The 19412-nt window shown below is 48.2% G+C and overlaps 5 protein-coding genes across 5 annotated transcripts; 4 read left to right on the top strand and 1 right to left on the bottom strand.

The window, feature by feature from the left end:
• Window positions 1–600: 600 nt before the first annotated feature.
• On the top strand, window positions 601–1258 carry EV420DRAFT_1645851 (uncharacterized protein; the record flags this gene model as incomplete). Its single annotated transcript, XM_060477830.1, has 3 exons — window positions 601–618; window positions 681–904; window positions 961–1258. 3 exons carry the CDS (start codon window positions 601–603, stop codon window positions 1256–1258), a joined length of 540 nt encoding a protein of 179 aa, XP_060328043.1.
• A 192-nt stretch (window positions 1259–1450) lies between these two features.
• EV420DRAFT_1645850 (kinase-like domain-containing protein) lies at window positions 1451–2447 on the bottom strand (the record flags this gene model as incomplete). The annotated part of the gene is made up of 2 exons (XM_060477829.1): window positions 1451–2290; window positions 2343–2447. The coding sequence occupies 2 exons, from the start codon at window positions 2445–2447 to the stop codon at window positions 1451–1453; spliced, it is 945 nt and encodes a 314-aa protein (XP_060328042.1).
• Window positions 2448–2788: 341 nt separating this feature from the next.
• Window positions 2789–4961, top strand: EV420DRAFT_1482295 (uncharacterized protein; the record flags this gene model as incomplete). Its single annotated transcript, XM_060469883.1, has 3 exons — window positions 2789–2861; window positions 2913–3893; window positions 3946–4961. 3 exons carry the CDS (start codon window positions 2789–2791, stop codon window positions 4959–4961), a joined length of 2070 nt encoding a protein of 689 aa, XP_060328041.1.
• A 5792-nt stretch (window positions 4962–10753) lies between these two features.
• On the top strand, window positions 10754–11119 carry EV420DRAFT_1231868 (uncharacterized protein; the record flags this gene model as incomplete). The annotated part of the gene is made up of 1 exon (XM_060466544.1): window positions 10754–11119. A coding segment is annotated over one exon (366 nt), but the record flags the coding sequence as incomplete, so codon positions are not given.
• Window positions 11120–16717: 5598 nt separating this feature from the next.
• On the top strand, window positions 16718–17380 carry EV420DRAFT_1227669 (P-loop containing nucleoside triphosphate hydrolase protein; the record flags this gene model as incomplete). Its single annotated transcript, XM_060466518.1, has 3 exons — window positions 16718–16939; window positions 16990–17163; window positions 17219–17380. Coding segments are annotated over 3 exons (558 nt in total), but the record flags the coding sequence as incomplete, so codon positions are not given.
• Window positions 17381–19412: the final 2032 nt, after the last annotated feature.

The raw sequence follows: 19412 nt of genomic DNA, 5'->3' as shown, positions 1-19412 counted from the left end.
ACTTGGATTAAGAAGTGAACTTACGAATGGCGGAGGGCTCGCCCATGGCCCAAGCTTGCAGTAGGTCACAGGTTGAAAATTTGCTCCAATTCCCTGCCTTCTCAAAGCGCTCTAACACCCCTCGGGCCTTTCCTGTCACGCTGTGTGACCAAGTGCCCGGTCAGTCACACATTTACCCATCCTGGTCTAGTCATGTGACCGACACCGTCTTCTTGCTCATGACCTGGGGAGTCGGGACGTGGCGAAGACTTCAATTCAAAATGGTCGGACTGGCCTATCTATCTGAACATTGTTAACCTCCACGACTTAGCTTTTGTTGGTACATCTGCCAATCATGCTGTGTTCGCCACCCACGCTTCTTCGCAGGGCCTGCTACAAGCTTTCATGATCCTTCTCAAGGATTGGCTGTGCTAGTTTGGGTTCTAACTTCTGGGGTAGGCGTGGTAGTGTGGAGCAACACCAAAATGGTGTCTAATCTATGGGACGCCACTTCGCTTGCGTCCAATCGGCTTGCTGATTGCGGATGCATACAACCATTAAGTCTGATTGTTTAGCTCTCCGCGCCCCCAACCCCCCACCTCCAAGAACACTTGTCCAGGCATGAGCTCCTATCATCCGGTGAGATTGTCATTGCTCTTACGATGTCGACGAGCATTTACTCACGCTCCCACCGACCGTAGGATTTTGGCCGGATTGAGACCAAGCTTCAAGAAGACCGTTACCAAGAACCGGTCACCCGAATCAAAATTGTTTCGAAAAATTGTCTGACGCCAGACGTGCCACCCACCGTGATCTCCCATTTCTATCTTTCCCTGCTCAGTCCCTCATCTCCGATGTATGACCAACGCGTACAGTTGGACCTGCAAAAATACAGGCAAGACGGGGTGCTTGTCTCGTACATTGCGTGCGTTCGGTTTGTATGTTGTGACTATGAAGGGTTGACGTATAATACTTAACCAGTTGTCAAGGGCGCGATGGAACGCCCTCAGGGATGGCTTTGTTTCCCCGAGCGTCAGTGCCCATGTGCGGTGAAGATGTGACTCTCGGTGACATCCTGCGTTCACTGGCTGCCGCAGGGCTTGATACTGGCGAGCTCAACGCGAACGGGGCTGGTTGTCGGCGCTGGATATACCAATGTTTACACCACTTGGCCGAGAAGGGAATCATCGAGTCCAGTTGGCGACAGGTAGCAGACCAGTACGTTGCTGATGTTCGGGAGAATCCCTTGTCCAACGTAGTCGACGAGGATGTCGATTAAAGCGCGGATCCTTGTGTCTGCCTTCGTATCGATTATGTATGTCGCTATGGCCTCTTAGACTTCTGTTGGTTATGATCACGATTGGGCACCTACCTACCTGTACCTTTTGTTCCTATCTTCACAACGGATTTTGATTTTGTTTCTGTCCCATTTCAATCAATTTTTCAGGCTTTCCACACGACTCTGTTGGTACTAACGCAGATACACGGACTGAATGTACTCTAGGACATAATAGTAAGGATCACAGATGAAAGGGATAAGAGTACGCCACGCCAGGTCGTATTCCCTTCCGCTCTCCAACCGTGCGTCCATGCTCGTGTTCACATATTCGAACCATATCGGATAGAAACCGGCGTGACCAAAGTCTATCAACCACAGCTGACCGTCATCACCTACGATCAGATTCCGTGGCGCCAAATCCGCATGGCTCAACACGAGCTTCTCATCCGTCAACGTAGGTTTCCTCGGCAGAGGGAGCAAACGCAGACCCGGGCCAAATTTGGGTGCAGTGTTGAAGTACGCGAGGAACTCGGCAGTGGTGGTGAAGGGGCCCCGAACTGGTCTCATGAAAGAAAATATGGCGGGGGAGATGCAAGGTACAGGCACACCCCCTTCGGCCAAGGGGCCGGGAATACCAGGTCGGGGATGAGGAATGGACCGTAGTTGGCGGACGTAGCGTCGCACCGTCAATGCGGTACGTATTTTCTGCCACAACGACATGCGGGGCCAAGCGGCTGATAGGCTGACTCCCGGGATGTAGTCCATGACAATGAGGGCGCAACCTTTTTCGTGGGGAATAACTCGACGGATCGCGGGGACAGGAATATTCGTGCTATTGCGAACTAGTTCCTGGGCCAGTGCCTCAGGCGGAGAACCTGGTGCCGGACGGTCATATATCCGCTTGCCAATGACATCCAGGCTAATTCGCGCAGGGCAATCCTCCCCAGTCTCTGTAGAAATCCACGCTTCAGAGGGAAGACTCAGACACAGGTCATATATTTGCTGGTCATCAAGCCCGTCGATATCACAATCCTGCGAGCATTATCATTGAGGATCAAGAATATGTCTCTGTCGCGTTACGTACTTTTGGTTGAGATTTCACTGGACAAGATTGGAAAAGGGCACTCCAACCGTCGGCAGCAGCTGTAGCGACCTTATACAGGAACACATGGAGCAGTTGCAAGATCATGGCCAAGGATGAACTTGGTTGAATGATGGGACCCGACCACTGAGTATATTAGATAATAAGGCGTCCCAGAGTGGTCGCGTGTTGCCGCTTATTTGGATCACTTTTCTCTCCTGCCTCCAGGGCCGGTCGCAAAGTAAGTCCCTCCCTTCATCTTGAAATCATGATATAGCGATCGATCCTATCCCCTTTTTTTGATTCTGCGGGAGCAATGTTACGGTGACTGGACCTATCGGTCGTCGCCTCGGTGTGGCCACTTGGACGTATGTCGGTGGTGATACAGTGACTTGCTGCGTTGAAGCTGCCTCCTCCTTGCCGGTGACTCATGCCCCGTCGTTGTCAGGATGTCCTCTCCTCAAGCCGAAGCGATACGCCGCAATCCGGCCTTGTTGACGAAGCTCGCTGCGCCGAATGAACGTACGTGACTTGTTCTGGTAGTTTGACTATACCAATGTGCTATTTCCTCAGCTGTGCGCGCATGGGACGGCCTGAGTGGGGCACTCGTGAACGATCACATATACGTTACCAGTCCTAATTGTACACTCCTTTATGAACCTCCGCTGGGAGTAAACCGAGAGATGTGGATGAGGAACGATTTCAGGTATGGTGACGATGACCCTATGTCGTGGCCACAACCTTACTGCGGAGCACGCCCGCATTTGCCATGCGTTCGACTATGTGAAAGAGATGCATGTGATCCAGATCTTCCTCTCTTTACGCTACCATTATTCAAAGATTTCGAGGAGCTGGACCGCTCTTCCCTGATCCGGGGGCCGGGTTTGTGGGCTGCCAAACCCAGACGCCTCTTTCAAGAGCGCTGCAGGGCCATTATGCAACGATGCAAAGCAACGGTCCGTGCAGACCAGGCTTCCACTGCTGCGGCAGACCGAGCTGACCAACTTATGGGATACGCAAGCATGTTCCTAGAGCGGTTGAGCAGCCTCCCACTTACGTACCACAGGCTATGTCTATGCGTGGCGGAAACACAAAGATTGGTGCTCGAAGTGGAAGCGATCTGGAAATTCTTTTCCCACCTTCGCCCAAAGTTCACTGGCCCGGTTCAGATCAACATTCACCAAGCAGATGTGGACATGGTAGGATGCTTCACTACCGACATAGGCATTGCCCAACAATTCGTTTGCGCTGGAGTCCCAGTTTGGTTGCTCCGATCGCTCGACACCCTTCCTCATACTCGAATCGATCGGCAGGGAATATTGCACAACACTCGGAGCCGCGTTCACATGGGCACATGCCCTCTTCGTCTCCCATCGGTGTACATTGGTTCATCTGATGATGAAGAGAAATACAAGGTGTTTGACCGCTTCATGCAATCACACCTAGGAGCACCGAATGTATTCCTGTGGACGCCAGGACAACAGCGGTCGGCCCATACATTGAAAGCCCCATTGAGGGTGGGGCGTGGCCCTGTAGATGCCATCTATCATCCTTGTAAGTACTCGCCCTGTCAGCTATCAGCTTGGTTTTAACAAGGCTGGTACAGACCACCCTGAGCCTGGGCGGTCCAGAAGGGGAAACCTAAAACCTCAGAGCCTCAACAGATTCGTGCTGATCGATCATGAACTCCTGCCGGAGATTAGCCCCCCTTGGAAAGATGGTCTTCTCTCGATCGATGCCAGCAAGGACAGAATCAATGTTCCCGCTGCACCTTTTGCTTTTCCACGACCAGATCTGTTTGTTACGATCACCGAGCCTTCGAAACGGATGAGTGCGATAAGTAGTTGGCTGAGGCTTCGCCCGGGCCACCTGGCGATGCAAGTGCCTTCGTACAGACCAGCGAAACTGAGCCACCAAATGTGGAGGACCATTCTCAGCTACGACTGGGTAGGCCGATCGGCAGAACGTGATCGGGTGAGGGGAAGAGATACGAAGCGTCGAGAGCTCGCGCTCAAGTTTCTCGAGGGTTGTCTTGATGAGTTATCCATGACGGAAGAAGTCACCGGGGCAGCGAACTGGTATGGAAAGCCAACTGCTGACCTCGCTAAGGAGAATATGCATGAGATCCTGTGGGAGCTTGCGGAACGAGGGTTTCGGCTGGAATTCCTATCCTTGGACAAACACTTGAGGGAGATCGATCGGGAGACTGATGTTCGCAAGCACCTGCGTCATTTGGGCCATTGTTTCCCTCGGGGGCAGTATGACCAATGCTGGAACGTAGATCTTTCAGAGGCGAACCACGGCCTAGGGGAGACCAGCTGGATGTGCCGAGCTCCTTATGTGTGCTCCATGCGCCGTGTCATGAGTAAATGGAAGGCATGCCCGGAGAGTATAAGCACTGAAAGGGGAAAGTATACAGACGAAGCAGTGAGGTCTTTGGAGTTCGAAATGGCCAAGTTCTACTGCGACAGTTTCTACGTCACTTTTGGCCGTGCACCCACGTTGCCGAGATGGATGGAACATACACCCGCTGTGGTCGGTGATTTTCCTGAACGTGCTGTGGCACTGACCCAGTCCTCCGGTTATTACATGGATCTCACAGAATGGGAGTCGCCCTACTGAACAGGATCATCGTAATGCTTTGGACATCTTTTAAACGTGACAATGGTGTGACGGACCCCCCAGTCCGTGACTATGTGACAACCGGCTTCTATTTGTAAATAAAATCACATGCATTAAACAATTGTAACTCTCTTCCTCATGCGGTGAACTCTGGGACGACGTCTGTCCCTTCACCGGCAAGCAGACGATATAGCTTCAGATTGAGTTTGATCCAAACTGGTGACATTGGTGAGCCTCATAAGTGGAGAGGTGGTGGTGACGGGATGGCGTTGGATGGTGGCTGGGCCTGCTATCATGGCGGGCACTTGCACAGATTTGGGCAGAACGTTCTAGGTTCATGGTTGGGCTGGGGCAGAGGGTGGTCGACGGCGCGCTGTCTGAGAGCTACGGAAAATGTCTGCCAGTGGCATGGGCTTAGATTCGGCTGACAGATGGTAGGCGTTTCTGGTGAGATGGTACGATGTTTTAAAAAAGCAATAAATAAATTTATGGGAGTCTATTATAATAAATCCTTATTCTCATTACTTTCAATTACCAGCCCGGGACCCCACCGAGTTGGCGTGCACCCCTAACCCAAGCAAGAATTGCGGCGGCCCGTGGATGCCGCTGTTCATCCTGGATCGTGTGGCTGTGTTGAACCAAGATCAACAGATCATGTGACTTGAGCGGCACTTTCAGGAACAAGTGAAACTTCACTGATACTCATACAGCCATCTATACAGCATGTCCCGGGATGACTTGGTGATTCTGGAGGAATCTCTCCAACTCCTAAGACAGGACAGCTCAATATCCCTACCAACACACCTCCGAGAAGGCCTACAATCCTTCAACAACGCCATAAAACAAGAATTATGTACAGGTGAATTTTTTGGCGTTGGTGAAACTGTGAAACACATAGTAGACCTTCTCAAAGATCGTTCAGAAAGAGAAAAAACATTTCTCAACATATCACATAATAAATGTGGTAAGCAGACCTCCCGTCTCACTTCTACATCGATACTTAACTGAACTAGGTAAAGCCCCGATGCAAACGAGCAAAATACGGTCCAGTGAGATATTCCTGCATCCAAAGCTAGTCCTCATCTAACCAAAAATCTAGCATGGCTCAGAGAATGCATACAAGAAGCTAACCCGATTGGCACACCGTTTAGAGGGCGTGAGTCTAGCACATCACTAAACCGAAAACAACCTAACATATTAATGAGTAGAACTTCCGGACCTCGACCTCTTTGGAGAGAGAGACCAAGTTCCAGCACGGAACCCGTTAAAAGATGGCATCGATGTCAATTGGCCAGATGATCTCATCGGGGAAGTTCCTGAAGACCTTCCTCTTACTCTTCAATGTATGCCGCCAGATGCAGACCCAGACGATGGAACCTTCTATCCCCGTGCTCTTCCTCACCGTCTCCAAAAGGACAAACGTTTCCGAGTGGGAGCAGTGTACATCAAGCAATGGTCGACAGACGAAACAAACAAAGAGGCCTTGAGGAAGAGACTTCAAGGAGTCATTATGCCGCACCGCCCCCCTCACGTTTACCACCGAGCTTCCATAACAAGAGACCCAATACCAGGTCTAATTCCTATGCCAATGGGCGTGCCATTCATCACAGAAGTTGACGGTGACCATGAATGCCCGATCTTTGTCGGCTGCTGTCACAACACCAAGACGCTAAAAAGACTCCTCGCTGAAGAGGAGTACGAGACTTTATTGAGACTTCTGGAAGAATTCCTTGAGAAAACATATGGATACATCGATCATGCCGGGAAACCAATTCCGGGACTCGTCCACTTTTTTATGAACAAAAACTCCAGGAACGCGGATCCGGATGACAAAACCACAGTCAACGGATCCTACAGCATTGGAGGTACTATCATCAAGGGCGAAGGAAAAGGAATATTCGCTCCAGCTGTACAAGCATCAGCGGGCGATTTGTATGATATACGGAAAAGGCTACTGGAACTCATCTATCTGTTCTACAGGATAGTTGTCCCCTGCTGCGTCTCACGCCTTGAATGGGACCTCACTGAATTTCATTCAGAGGACAACAATGTCTTGGCCATCGGGGGGTTTCGGGCGGGTCCAACGTCCGTGCAGACTAATGTATCGACGTCGTTCAATCCATCAGAACCAAATGGAGCCACATCGCCATCAGCATCCTCCACATCTATCCCACCATCACAACCATCACCACCCACACATTCACCCACCACTCCATTGGATGACCAAATCCCATCTCTACCTCTGGGACCTGCAACGTCCGACAAAGCCACTGCGGCCAATCAGACGCCTGGAATCGACGAAGGCAGTGGTGACTGGCTCTTCCTCACGATAGAGGAAGCGTCGAAATGTGCGACTCTAGGGGAGGCCATCAGGCTCGTTTTTCAATCCGAGCGTCTCAAGACTGCCCTTGGAAAACAGGGATGGATTCATGGTGACCAATACGATGCATTGACCAGAAGAACGCTCATTGCCATTGCATTTCGCCTCGCAAAGGGCAAGAGCCACACGGGCGGATTCTTCTTAATACGTGATGGACTCTACATTGAAGAATTTGGAAACGATGTATGTTTCCTTGTATTTAATGGGAGAGACCTGCATTGTGGAGAATCTCCTGGGGGTATTCAAAGCGCACTCGATGATTTTCATAACATGTTTCCCGAGCCAAGCCGTACCTGGAAGAATCAGGAGTGTGTAAACCGTGTTGTCTATGTCGGCTACTTCTCCTCTCATGCGGTCAACCGCTCATGCACACTAGCGATGACTCCAGAGATCCCATTTGGGAACTACCACCCTCGTCCAGCTCAATATGGGAACTTTGCTCAACAGGGTAAAATCATAATGGGCAGTGCCCATGCTCGAGCTTTCAGGTTTGCAGCTGAGCTCTACAGGATAAACAACAACTTTCTGCACCACACGCAAATGAACATCCCGGATCTCATGGAGATGATTAAAAAAATCACCTATGCAGATGAAGACGGACATCAATATCAAATTGGAGATGCGTTGCCAGTCATGAGCCCAGAAGCACGAAAGCTCTGGCGCAGTTACTATCAGTTTTATTATCAGATTTGCCTACGAAACGAGGTCACCGTTTCTCGGAGTCAACTCAAAATGGTCAAGGCAAAAATCGACCACGTCGCCAAAGACGCCGCCCTCGCTGTGCTCGTTCGGCCACAACCATTGCTAGTTGCATCGACCACATCTCTCTCCCCCGATAATAGCAAATCCAACATTGACCACACGGATGATGTTATGGACATCGACTCGTCAGTTCAAACTCGGTTAACATCTCTCAATGATCTCGAACCCATGATCCAAGACCTTGACCTTTCCGAGGGAGAATCGGCGCTAGATCTGAGCAGTGACTCAGTGCCCGGTCCTGCACCGCATATCCCTACCGATGAACTCATATCCATGGACATAGATACTCCTCAGCTGCAGACACCAGTGAATTCACAGCAGCCAAACGTCGTTGTGGCCCCAGTACGCCAATCCGCTCGACTACGGGAGTCAGCCCCGAAAAAAGGTTCAGAGGCCATCACGCAAGAACATGATCTTGAAAGAGCTATAGCCAAACAATCATCGAAGAAACGCAAGAAGGAACAAGCTCATGAAGACCAGGCAACGGAAGAATTCGAATTTGAACGCATAGTGAAGCACCAAAAAACGGTAAGGGGAAACTGTCAATTCAACTGCGTAAATCTCACACCAGATGTACAGGGTGGCACAAGAGAATTCCTCGTTCAGTGGAAAGGTGACTATCCCGACCAGTGGCTACCAGCAGACGCTTTCAGGTAAGACCGTTACTAACAGTGTATAAATTAATACTAACAAAGAAAACAGCCATGGTGCCCAAACAACCCTCAGAACGTACTGTGCAGCTCATAACATCCCTGCTCCGAAAGCAAGCCTCACGGTAGCTCCCAGTGCCCTTGACATCGCGTATGATCCACCTCCCTCCATGTCATCAAAGAACCGAACCTCCTGCACTGAGATTGATGAGGATGTTGTTGCAAACATATTTGAACTGAAGTCCATCACTTCAGAACGAGACAACCTCATAGACGCATCCGTGTCCGTCCTGAATCCCAAGGACTTCAAAGTCAAAACATTGCGGGAACTGGCAGAGGATATCAAGACCGTAGCCACTGGACTAGCATCGGCAAAATGTATAATATCCGATGCCAACAGTTGGACATCCTCGCAAAGGAAGACGATTGTTGATGTGGTTGTTTCCAGTGCTGAAAAGCACCCAGCATACGCGGCAGCGGGATTTCTTAACTCAGTCATTATCAAAGCCCTGAGGGCCCAACGATGTCATATCATCGTTGCCGTCAGTGACTGGATGACGAACACAGGTCCAAAAATGATCAAGGAGATTTGTGAATACTACAGACATAATGGATATGATCGTCTGCTTGAGAGAGATCCATCATTCGTGAAGTTCATACACCATTGCCTTCTCTATCTCCGGACAACCCAAACTCCCAAAGGGAAGGAACGATCAAAGCAATGGGACCCAAGAATCAACAACGAATTCAAACGGACCTTTCCCTCTGGCGATATCGAGAAGCTACCGAAAGACCTCTACGGGCTCGTACCGACTGCCAAGGGCTTCATCCCACTAACTCCCCCGGCAACTTTACCAGGAATCACTGATGACTCTCTGTACAATTGTGCAGTGAGTTATATCATCACGATCATTGAGATCCACCATCTCCTCCCTGGCCTGCGTGCGCTTGAAAATAGCAGTGATGCGAACTATGACAATGTCAAAGTACTTAAAAACCGTTATCTGGTTCGATCGATGGTATTGCAAGTTATATACGCTGCAATGGACAACAACGACGGAGCCTTTTACTCTGACAGCCTGGAGGGATTCCTACAGAACCCCGCAATAATCCTTCTCAAACCTGGCAGGTTCACAAATCTCTCAAAACAGCTCCATCCCACGACAAAATCAAAAGCCAATCCAGGTGAAAACCTTGCACACATCGTGCAGAAATGTCTAGAATCCGCTCCAGAATACAAGACTGTCGCTAAAGAACTTGGCGATCTGGTGATGAAGACAGTGCTAGATATAGCGCAGGGAAAGCGCCTACCAGAAGGTGAACCAGACATTCCAGCCACGAAGCCTCCAACCGTACACAAGATCAAGGCCAAACCGAAACCAAAGCCCGTCCACATCGAAAAAGTCTTCCTTGTTCCTGGGAAAATCTGTCTGAAATCGACAGCAGTACTGCTTCAGCAAGCTATCAGCTGGGTGCAAAATGAGGATGAATTCGACAAAACCACGCTTCGGGGGCGGATGTTCATGGGGCTCAAACTTGACACCGGTGAAGAAGCGGCATATGATCCAGACCAGACTCATCCTATACGGATGAAAAATTGGGGTGTTCGCATGCTCAAAGAACGATACATCGCTGACAGGTTAACATCGCGAACAGGACTCTCAGAAATCCTGACTTGGCACTCAATCGGACTAGGAACAAAGACGAAGCACGCTGTCCAGATTCTAAACCCGCCTTTTGGGTCGCTGTTGGAGGCCATACAAAAGTTCAGTGACGTTGAGAACATAAACCAAGACCGCACAATCACGGAAGGCCTAGCTCCCATGGCCATTGACAATCCACGATACTATGGTAGTGCCTCGAACAGCATGAAGCTTAATCCAACGCTGAACGGAACGTCAATGTCCACACGAGAAAAGCTTATGGATATCTGGTCGGATAAAGTTCAGGAGACATGGGAGAGACTTCTTGGTGGGATGCTAGGTCAGGATCCAGAATCATACCGAGGCAAGAAACCCACATGGAGAGCGGTACTCAACGCCCTAACCGAACTCCAACTGGACGGGTTCAAGGACGGTTTAAACAAAATTCAAGTGGTCAATACATGTGCCGCGTTGGGATTGGCGACCGATGCAGAGAAGGAGGACCTGATCCCATGGCTGCTGCAAAGTGATAAGGGCGCGTGGAAAGGCCTACAGGAGATGGGATTTTCCAAGCACCCTTCCGGAAACGCTGGTCATTACAGAGTTGCCGCCTTTATTTGCGTATACAACCACCTTTCGGACGCTTTGACAGAAGATCAAAAGTCATCCCTCAAATTCTCTACATCCTTCCTCGAGCACCTATTGTGCAAGCAACATAGATGGAAATTGTACGGCAAAAACAACATCAATGCACTATTCGATATATCGCCACAGGACAGTCCTATTCCATTAGACATTCCTGATGCGACTGTAGAAGAAAGTATTGCTGAAGCACAGGTCAGGTTTAGCTTCATCTTATCCGGTCACCTTGTGCTAACTCAATAACAGCGTATCCTAAACAAGCTGGCTGAAGACTTGCGCAAGTCTGATAATAATTCCAAAATAGCAGAACGATTTCACATGGTGGAGAGTGAAGACAAATGAACTCTGTACATATTGACAAAAGCCTGTAACTACAAACACAATGCGCCTCGAATCGTTGTAGTATACTTCAACATGATATTGAACAATACGGAGACAGATATTATTCCCAATCTGGTAAGTGGATATGAACCAGCCATACAGCCAAGAGCGCATGCCACGTACGGTAAAGGTTAAGAGTCAGTGTCTCCCAGAGTGTTATCGATATATTTTTAAAGATCGTGCTCGACAGGTTAGGTTTCACTTTTCTCATACAAGTAAAGATGTCACACAAAATCGGGCGAATACATGACAGGTAAAAAAGGAGCAATACAAGTAAAATTTTTGTATATTACATGCCCAAAATAAACTAATGGTTCTAAGTGTTACCCTGCACCTTATTCATCCGTTGCTTCCGTCTCTAGTTCACCTTTGCCTCAGCGGTTTTTTGCCTCTTTAAAATTGACTTTTTGGGCTTACACGGTTGGATCCTCATGTGGAGAGCACCCGATACAGAAGTATATTTCACTCTTGTCGAACTAATCTGAACCATAATTCACAAAGATCTCATCCCCTTGCCCGATATCACAAACAGCACGAAGGACATGCAAATCAATCTCACCAAAGTGCACATACTGTACTCGCACCAAGAAATGCCATGGAGAGCAGCTTGATGTCACGTACTTCTGCATTAACAATTTGTTCACAGCCATGGCATTGGAGAATGCAATTCCGAGTGTGATGTGACTGACCCCCAGGTCGTGACACAGTGACAAGCCAGTCGCCTCCCAGCATTCCGGCAAGATCCGGAATAACCATCCAGTTTTGTAACTCATGCATAGAAAGATGGAGAAAGTACTCGAAGGACAAAAGCTTAGTAAAGTAGAACATGCTAGAATACTTTCATGTAGTATATAAGAAGCTCATTCAGAGCTCTAGTAACTAACGATCAAGTATTATTCTTACTGCAAGCCTCCCACTGCAATATTGCCAACACATGGTTTACAAAATGGATTGCCTCACAAAAGACACAAGCACTTTGAGTCTCCTCGCTTATGATCATGGTACTTGGGTGCAAAAAGTATACACGGCTGTATGAGTATCGGTGAAGTTTCACTCGTTCCTGAAAGATGCCGCTCAAGTCACATGATCTGTTGATCTTGGTTCAACACAGCCACATGATCCAGGATGAACAGCGGCATCCACGGGCCGCCGCAATTCTTGCTTGGGTTAAAGGTGCGTGAGTTTCTGATTGATTATATTGAGCACCAATCAGTCCTTCCGCAGAGAGCGAGCCAGTTTTGTGTTCCCATGGTTTGGTTACTTAGCATCATCGGCCATTTCTGTTCCTGGCATATCAGAGGGACCGAAAGCAGTAAGAAAGGTTTGGGGGTTTGGATGCATCGTTCTGGAACCATTTGCCGATGCCATACCTGTTAGTGGTGTCATCTGTTTATAGTGTATATTCTTGGATGTTTAATCAATTTGTACTTCTGAAAGTATGGGTGCCACATATGAAAGGGTTGAAAAGAAGAGGCATCGCCAAGTAAAGAAGCATTAGGAACATGCGTTGTACGTTTGATATACATGTACATGATCTTTACTTCTAATGTCTTGAAATAATGTACTACTACAACCGGAAGTTCGCCTAACGCCTAACAGATCCCCTTGAACTGAACTTATTTCACATGTCCAAAAAGGAAAGTGAACTGACATTCCGATGAACTACCGTCCTAACACCTAACGCCGGGTGAACTTACGGTCGTAATAGTACAGTAGTCATAGTAGCACAGCTACCTTTGCATTAATTTGTGGATCATGGTAGTGGCGTTGCAGGAGTGTTACAAATGCACTCTAGACAACTCCAAGAAAGAAGAAAAAAAAGGTATTTCATATTTGTCCATGCATGCGACTGCTCTGGAACGTTATTCTAGTATTCTGAGCACCTAAAGATAGTCATAGTAATGGGATAATCCTAAGCCGTGCTCTTTAGAACAGTTTAGTGGCGCAAAACGCTTAGTCTCTGCTAGTCCAGACCTTTATTTCGACTGCGGAAAGTCTATAGACGGTCATAGTAGTGCAAGAACTTCATTCCATAGTTGGCGGAACAGTTTAGTGGCATAATATATGTCCATTGTTCTCCCGGTATCTACAAAAAATAATACAAACTATTATTTAGGCCGTCTTTTCCTTCTTCTTGTTGCGGCTTTATAAACCAGGTTGAAGTCCAGCTGTACATTCTCCCACCCACAATTTCTGTCAATATCTCTAATTGAGCTTATCCGTCATTCTCCTATCATTGCCATATCGTGTCCTTGCTCACCAACTTTCTGACTGTAAGTCCATCCCGATTTCATCCCTTCTCCTTCTGTCCTCATTCTCCCAATAGATGTCTGCCGATAAAACTTCATCTTCGTCTGGTACGAAGGAGAAGATCCCCACTTTACGCATGACCAACCATCTCTTTGCGATTATTGTCAATCATGACGCTGCCTTTCGACGAGCAGGTGGCCCTGATTATGACATTCCCGTACCGAAACACGATCTCTTGCCTGCCGATAGGAAGAAAGTTGACGACTTCATCGGTCATGACGATTTTAACGCCTACCTCTCTTACTGCGACTTCCTGACTAGCCTTCCCTTATCCGAAATCAGCGTCTGGCACTACTCGAAGAGCAAGGACCACAAGCCAATGATGGATCTCACTGCTAAAAAGGTCGCAGGAAAAGCGCAGAAAAAGGTCATGCATGCCGTTCATACTTATCTTACCCATGAACACCTCACTACTAAAGAAATCCTCTCCAACGCTGAACTTGCGTCTGTTGCACATTACCCTGTGCGAGGCTCAGATCCTTACATCTTTGTCCACCACTCCTTCTACGAGAACTTTCACAAAGATCTGGCCGTTGCCGTCTTCGGTTCTGGTGCTTTGGTATTCGGCTTTTTACCTAGGGATATAGCCATTTTTTTCAAGGCGTTCATGCAAGCCTATGTCAAGGCGCAAGCAAAGCAATTCCTTTACGCCCGACGTAATAGACGTGGTGGAGTAAATAATATCCAAAAACTGCTACAAGGTGTGCTTAAACGTCATCTCACTTTATATATTCATTTTCTGACTACTTGCTTTAGAGTTCGAAACGGCATCTCAGGAGAAGCTAAAGAAGAAGGGTCTGAAGACTTTGAAGCGTCTGCAGGGTGCCTTAAAGCAATACAACTCCTACCTGGACTGGGGAGAAGACGAAGTTGACAGCGAGAAGATTATGAAGGCGTTAGGACTATTGGAGGGGACTATTGCTGAGATTAAATCGGTGTCGGTGAGAACCGTCATCCGCTTCAAGAAAAATACGGCGTCTCGTGCTGAGGAAGAGAAAAACGATAGCCAGATTACACCTGCACGTAAGCCTTCTTTCACTGTTCACTGTAAGATTTTTACTAATTATGATTATTCTTAGGACTCATGGGACGTTCCCTAGGAAAGAAACTGGCCTCGAAAATCCATGCTCAGGTGGAGGACGCAGAAAAAATTCTTGGCAAGTTACGCCAATGGATTGACGATTATGAAGCCGCACAGGATGTTCCTACACTCACCGAGATTCCTCTACAGGCTGCATGGGAGAGTTCAGGTGACCTAGGCACCGAGAACTTTACTCACCATACTCACGACGCTCTCGACAAACTCCTGGGATCATCTCTACCCCTGTTGTTTACACCCTACCGGGACCTTCTCGAGCGCGACCATCATGCTTCCGGTGCATCCGACATCAATGTCTTGACCTTTGAGGAAGGCAAGAACGAGGAGAGACAGCTCCTCTGGCATCAGAAGACGGGGCTATGCGCACTGCTCTGTCACTTCTTCAAAGAAGATGGTAATGGCTGTGAAACTGGAGAGTACGCTGGGATGTTGGTCGCAGACAATACCGGCCTAGGCAAAACATTTATGTGCTTGGCTGTGATCTGTATGGTAGCAGAAGAATTTACGAGGCAGGAGGCGGACATGAGGAGTGATGACATTCATCATCCACCAATTTTTGGCACGTCTTTTGTTTTCTTTCATCCTATTTACACATGACACTAATCTGTATCACAGCCGAACGCCAGTTATTTTGTGGCCACATTGGCGATGAAATAATTCCCAATCTTCCATGGATCATCGTTCTACCTACTGGGCTAATTTCTCAGTGGTTACTACAGGTAAAGCTTTGCACGCAAAGGGGTGCATTTGATATGCTTGTTTTTCCCACAAAAGCTACCGACTGGTCGCATTGGTGGCAAGAGGTTTTTGATAAGAGTCCCGTTCCTCCCATAAGGCGCATCGTCTTTATATCCGATGTGGTGAGTCTTACAAATCTTCGTATATTTCATATTTTGATACTAACACATGAATACACAGACACTTAGTCGTCAAGGGAGGATGGCACTGGATATGCGACAGCTGAATCCTCTTACGCGCAAGGTCCCTCGCTTCCCATACATCACAGAACCACAAAGCAAAGGCTGTGTCTTTGAGCACAGCTGGAATGGCGCATTCGTAGATGAAATCCACACCGCATTTCGCACAGGCGGGGCCGCATATTGGGCATTGATTTCTCTGTTTGGCAACACTCACATGAAAATAGGCGCGACGGCAACACCTCTTCAAGAAGGCCCTATGGTATGTTTCTTGATGCATTCTTAGATGCACATTAACTGACTATAACACCTCTCTACGCAGGACCTTCTTTACTTGGGTCGAGCACTTGGGTTGGCGCCGTTTCTTACCTCTGACATCGATGAGAAGGTGAAGGCTCTACATAAGCAGACGCAGAGCTTGAAGGCCATTGCTACAAAGCATGGTGAGAATCCTGCTGCGCTCTATGTCTCCAATCCCGAGGATCCGGAGATACAAGAGTATCAGAAGACGAACAGGCATTTTGCTCAGTTCATGCAAAGTGCCTTCCTTCCCCATATCATACGACGAGGACACCAGTCTGTGGACTGCTATGGGAAACCGGTTCTCGAGACTTTGTCTCCAGCGGCGGAATACGTGATCCTCATTCGCCTCCCTCCAGCTGAGCTGCAACATATTCAGGAAGAGCTAGAAGTTTATAATGAGTGCGTACATTCATCTAATTCTTTGATGTGTTGTATAGAATTTGACAACTATTTCTTGTTCTTAGAAAGGGATGCAAACAGAAACAGACAACCGTACGCTAGTGCGCTACTATGAAAGCATCAGTGCTAACGTTTCCCTAGATGTTCCACCTGAACCAGAGAATGGGTCTCAACGATCCTAAAGCCGCCGCATTTTTGGACAACAAGAGTCCCCGGAAGAAGTCGAAGAAGAAGAGCAAGATTCAAGGTCGTTGCACAGAATTCAGAAGGGTGGAGGATTGGGAGAAGCATAAGGGGACAAAGATTGACGTCCTGGTTACCACCCTTCTCTGGAAACTATCTAGCGCTGATCACAAGGAACCACCTCAGAACCTGGATAAAAGTGTCGACCTGGATTCCATGAAGGCAGATATTCGTCCTTCTACCGAATGGCTGCATGAGAAGTCACTTGTATATCATGCCTTTGCATCGCAGACAGCGCTGTTTAAATCGGTGAGCAGTGTTATCTTTGATCCGTTTCCCATCTCATCATCTTTTCTCAGGCATTCGAAATTCATGGAGTGAAGACATGGGCACTCAATGGAGAGATGAGTGGTAAAGAGCGAGCAGATTGTCTGAAGGAATTCAAGAACCATCAAGGCCCCGCTGTTCTCCTCATCACACAGGTTGGCTGTGCAGGACTTAATATTGCATTTGCGCGATGGGTCTTCCTTGCCGTATGTCTTTGTTTCATTCAGGCTAGCGAAGTCAACTTATCATTCCATCTTCAAGGATCAATTTTGGTCGAAACAGCAGAAAACACAGACAGTAGGCCGTGTCCTACGCAACGGTCAGGAGGGTGAAGTCATCGTTTACGAATTCACCTGTCTGGACACCTCCGACCAACTGATGGGAGCAGGTGCTGATGTCAAGGGTGATCTACTTTCACAGTTCTTCAAGAAGGACCATTGCAAAGGTTAGTAAACTATTCTACCGTTAAAAAACAGTTTTCTAACATATGCTAGATTTGTACAATATAATATTTAATGTCAATGGCTGCAATGAAGAGATCGAGGACGAACCTCTGGACCACAACGGGGAACTCATAACACCGCTCGACGATATTTCCTCTGCCGCAGATGTGATAGATGTTGGGGCCTTTGAGGAGATGGCGTCTTCTAGCATCTCTCATGGGGGTAGTAACGGCAAAGCCAAAGCCAAAGCCAAAATAACGCCTGAAGAGTCTCTCGGTGGAGCATCTGCACCGACTGGGGACCAGCTATCTCCTAATGAGGTCCAGTTGGTAGGCGTGAATAGGCAGAAGAAGGGAGGGAAGGTGAAGATGGTGGAAGTGGACTCTACGATGGTGAAATCACACGATGTGGAGGAGCACAATTTGAAGAGGGTCAGGAAGAGGCAAAGTACGTTGTCCGTTAAAGTGGATGACGCGTTCATCGACGGTGATGGTATTGAGAGGAAGAAGAAAAAGAAAAGGGCCAACACATCGTCATCTACCAGCGCTGATACTCAGCAGCATGTCATTGGTGACGATGGCGAACTAGGGGAGAAGAGGAGTGAAGCACATGGGGTGAACTTCGTGCCTGCCACAGTGGGTGAAGGACCCCATAATCAGAGGAAGGAGAGGGCAACTACGCTGTCTGATCCCAGCCAGGTTCCTGGAAACCAGAGGACGATGGATGCAGTCAGTACATTGGTCAAAGGCAAGGACATATCACGTTCAGAAGGTGAGCTCACATGCAATTTCTGTGCCTTATGGCTCTATTAATGCTGTGTATATTTAGATTGGGTAGATGATATAGAAGTATCTGACGACGACCCCCCTGCTCATCATCGCAAGAGCCCCATCCAGAGCGCTGATGATTTTCCCCAATCGTCTTCCCAAGAAGTTGAGGAGCACCTCCATCCAGCATTGGCACCCAAGGAGTGCAAAGAAACTGCGGGGCCAGCGGTTAATGACCATGGGTCGCCTTTCAGCCACGGGGAGGATGTTTCTTTCTTAGACAATGGCCGTATGGGTAACGCACTTGATCTCTTTGATGACGATATATCCAGCCATTCCATGCCAGGTTTAACAAACCCAGAGTTCACTACTAGAATTCAGAGGGTTGCAGGGGTGCTTGGATTGGAAGATGAGGGCAGCAAGGACCAGAGGATGGTAGAGTTGAACTTACCAGAAGCAGCAAGTACTGCCGTGCGGCCTACGCTTTCGCTCCAGGAGATCCAGGAGAGACTTAGGCGTAAACGAGAGAATGCGGTAGCTGCTCCAACTCTTAGCGGTGCTGTTACTCACAAGCGTCGTATGAGCAACCAGGAGGAGGGTCAAGAAGAAAAGCAAACTAAAAGATTTAATTCCTTGCAGAAACTGGTATGTTGCATAGATTTCAGATGTCTTCTACTTTGATCTAAAACATGACTTGTAGCAAGAGAAGAAGCTATGGATGCTTTCGAAACAAATGAGTGGTAGGGACTTGCACAGCTCCAACGATAAGCCTGCAACGGCCGGCCCTTCTTCTTCATCCGGGTCATCCTCCACACGTTCCACATATGTTCCTCCACAAGGCGCTTTGGCTGTAGTCCTACCCAAGGAACACAAGCCAAAGACGAAATCGTCTGCGCCATCTTCCGGCAATATGGCACCGAAAAAACGTTAGGTGGAATGAGTATTTCAATGCCTTCTTCGTTTCCATGCAAATACATGTGTCGTGTAGCTCATAATATTTACTAAACTTACATTCTACCTTCCTTGTAACAGTTCCTTGAAGGGAAAATGCTACAAAATGATCATATATTTGTTTGTTTCACACTGGTACACTAATTGTGCAAGTTCCGCCCAAAATGTGGGCGACAGATGGATGGGGGTCTTTTCCACTGGCCTTCCTCCAATGAATCTCCTTCCTAAGGGCTTGTATCATATGTCTGTAGCAGTAGCCAACTCCCCAGGCCTCTGAAATTCACCTATGCAACT

This window comes from Desarmillaria tabescens (assembly GCF_030435595.1).
Source record: "Desarmillaria tabescens strain CCBAS 213 chromosome Unknown EV420scaffold_31, whole genome shotgun sequence".
NCBI classification, from domain to species: Eukaryota; Fungi; Basidiomycota; class Agaricomycetes; order Agaricales; family Physalacriaceae; genus Desarmillaria; species Desarmillaria tabescens.
This window is presented reverse-complemented; position numbering and strand designations above follow the sequence as displayed.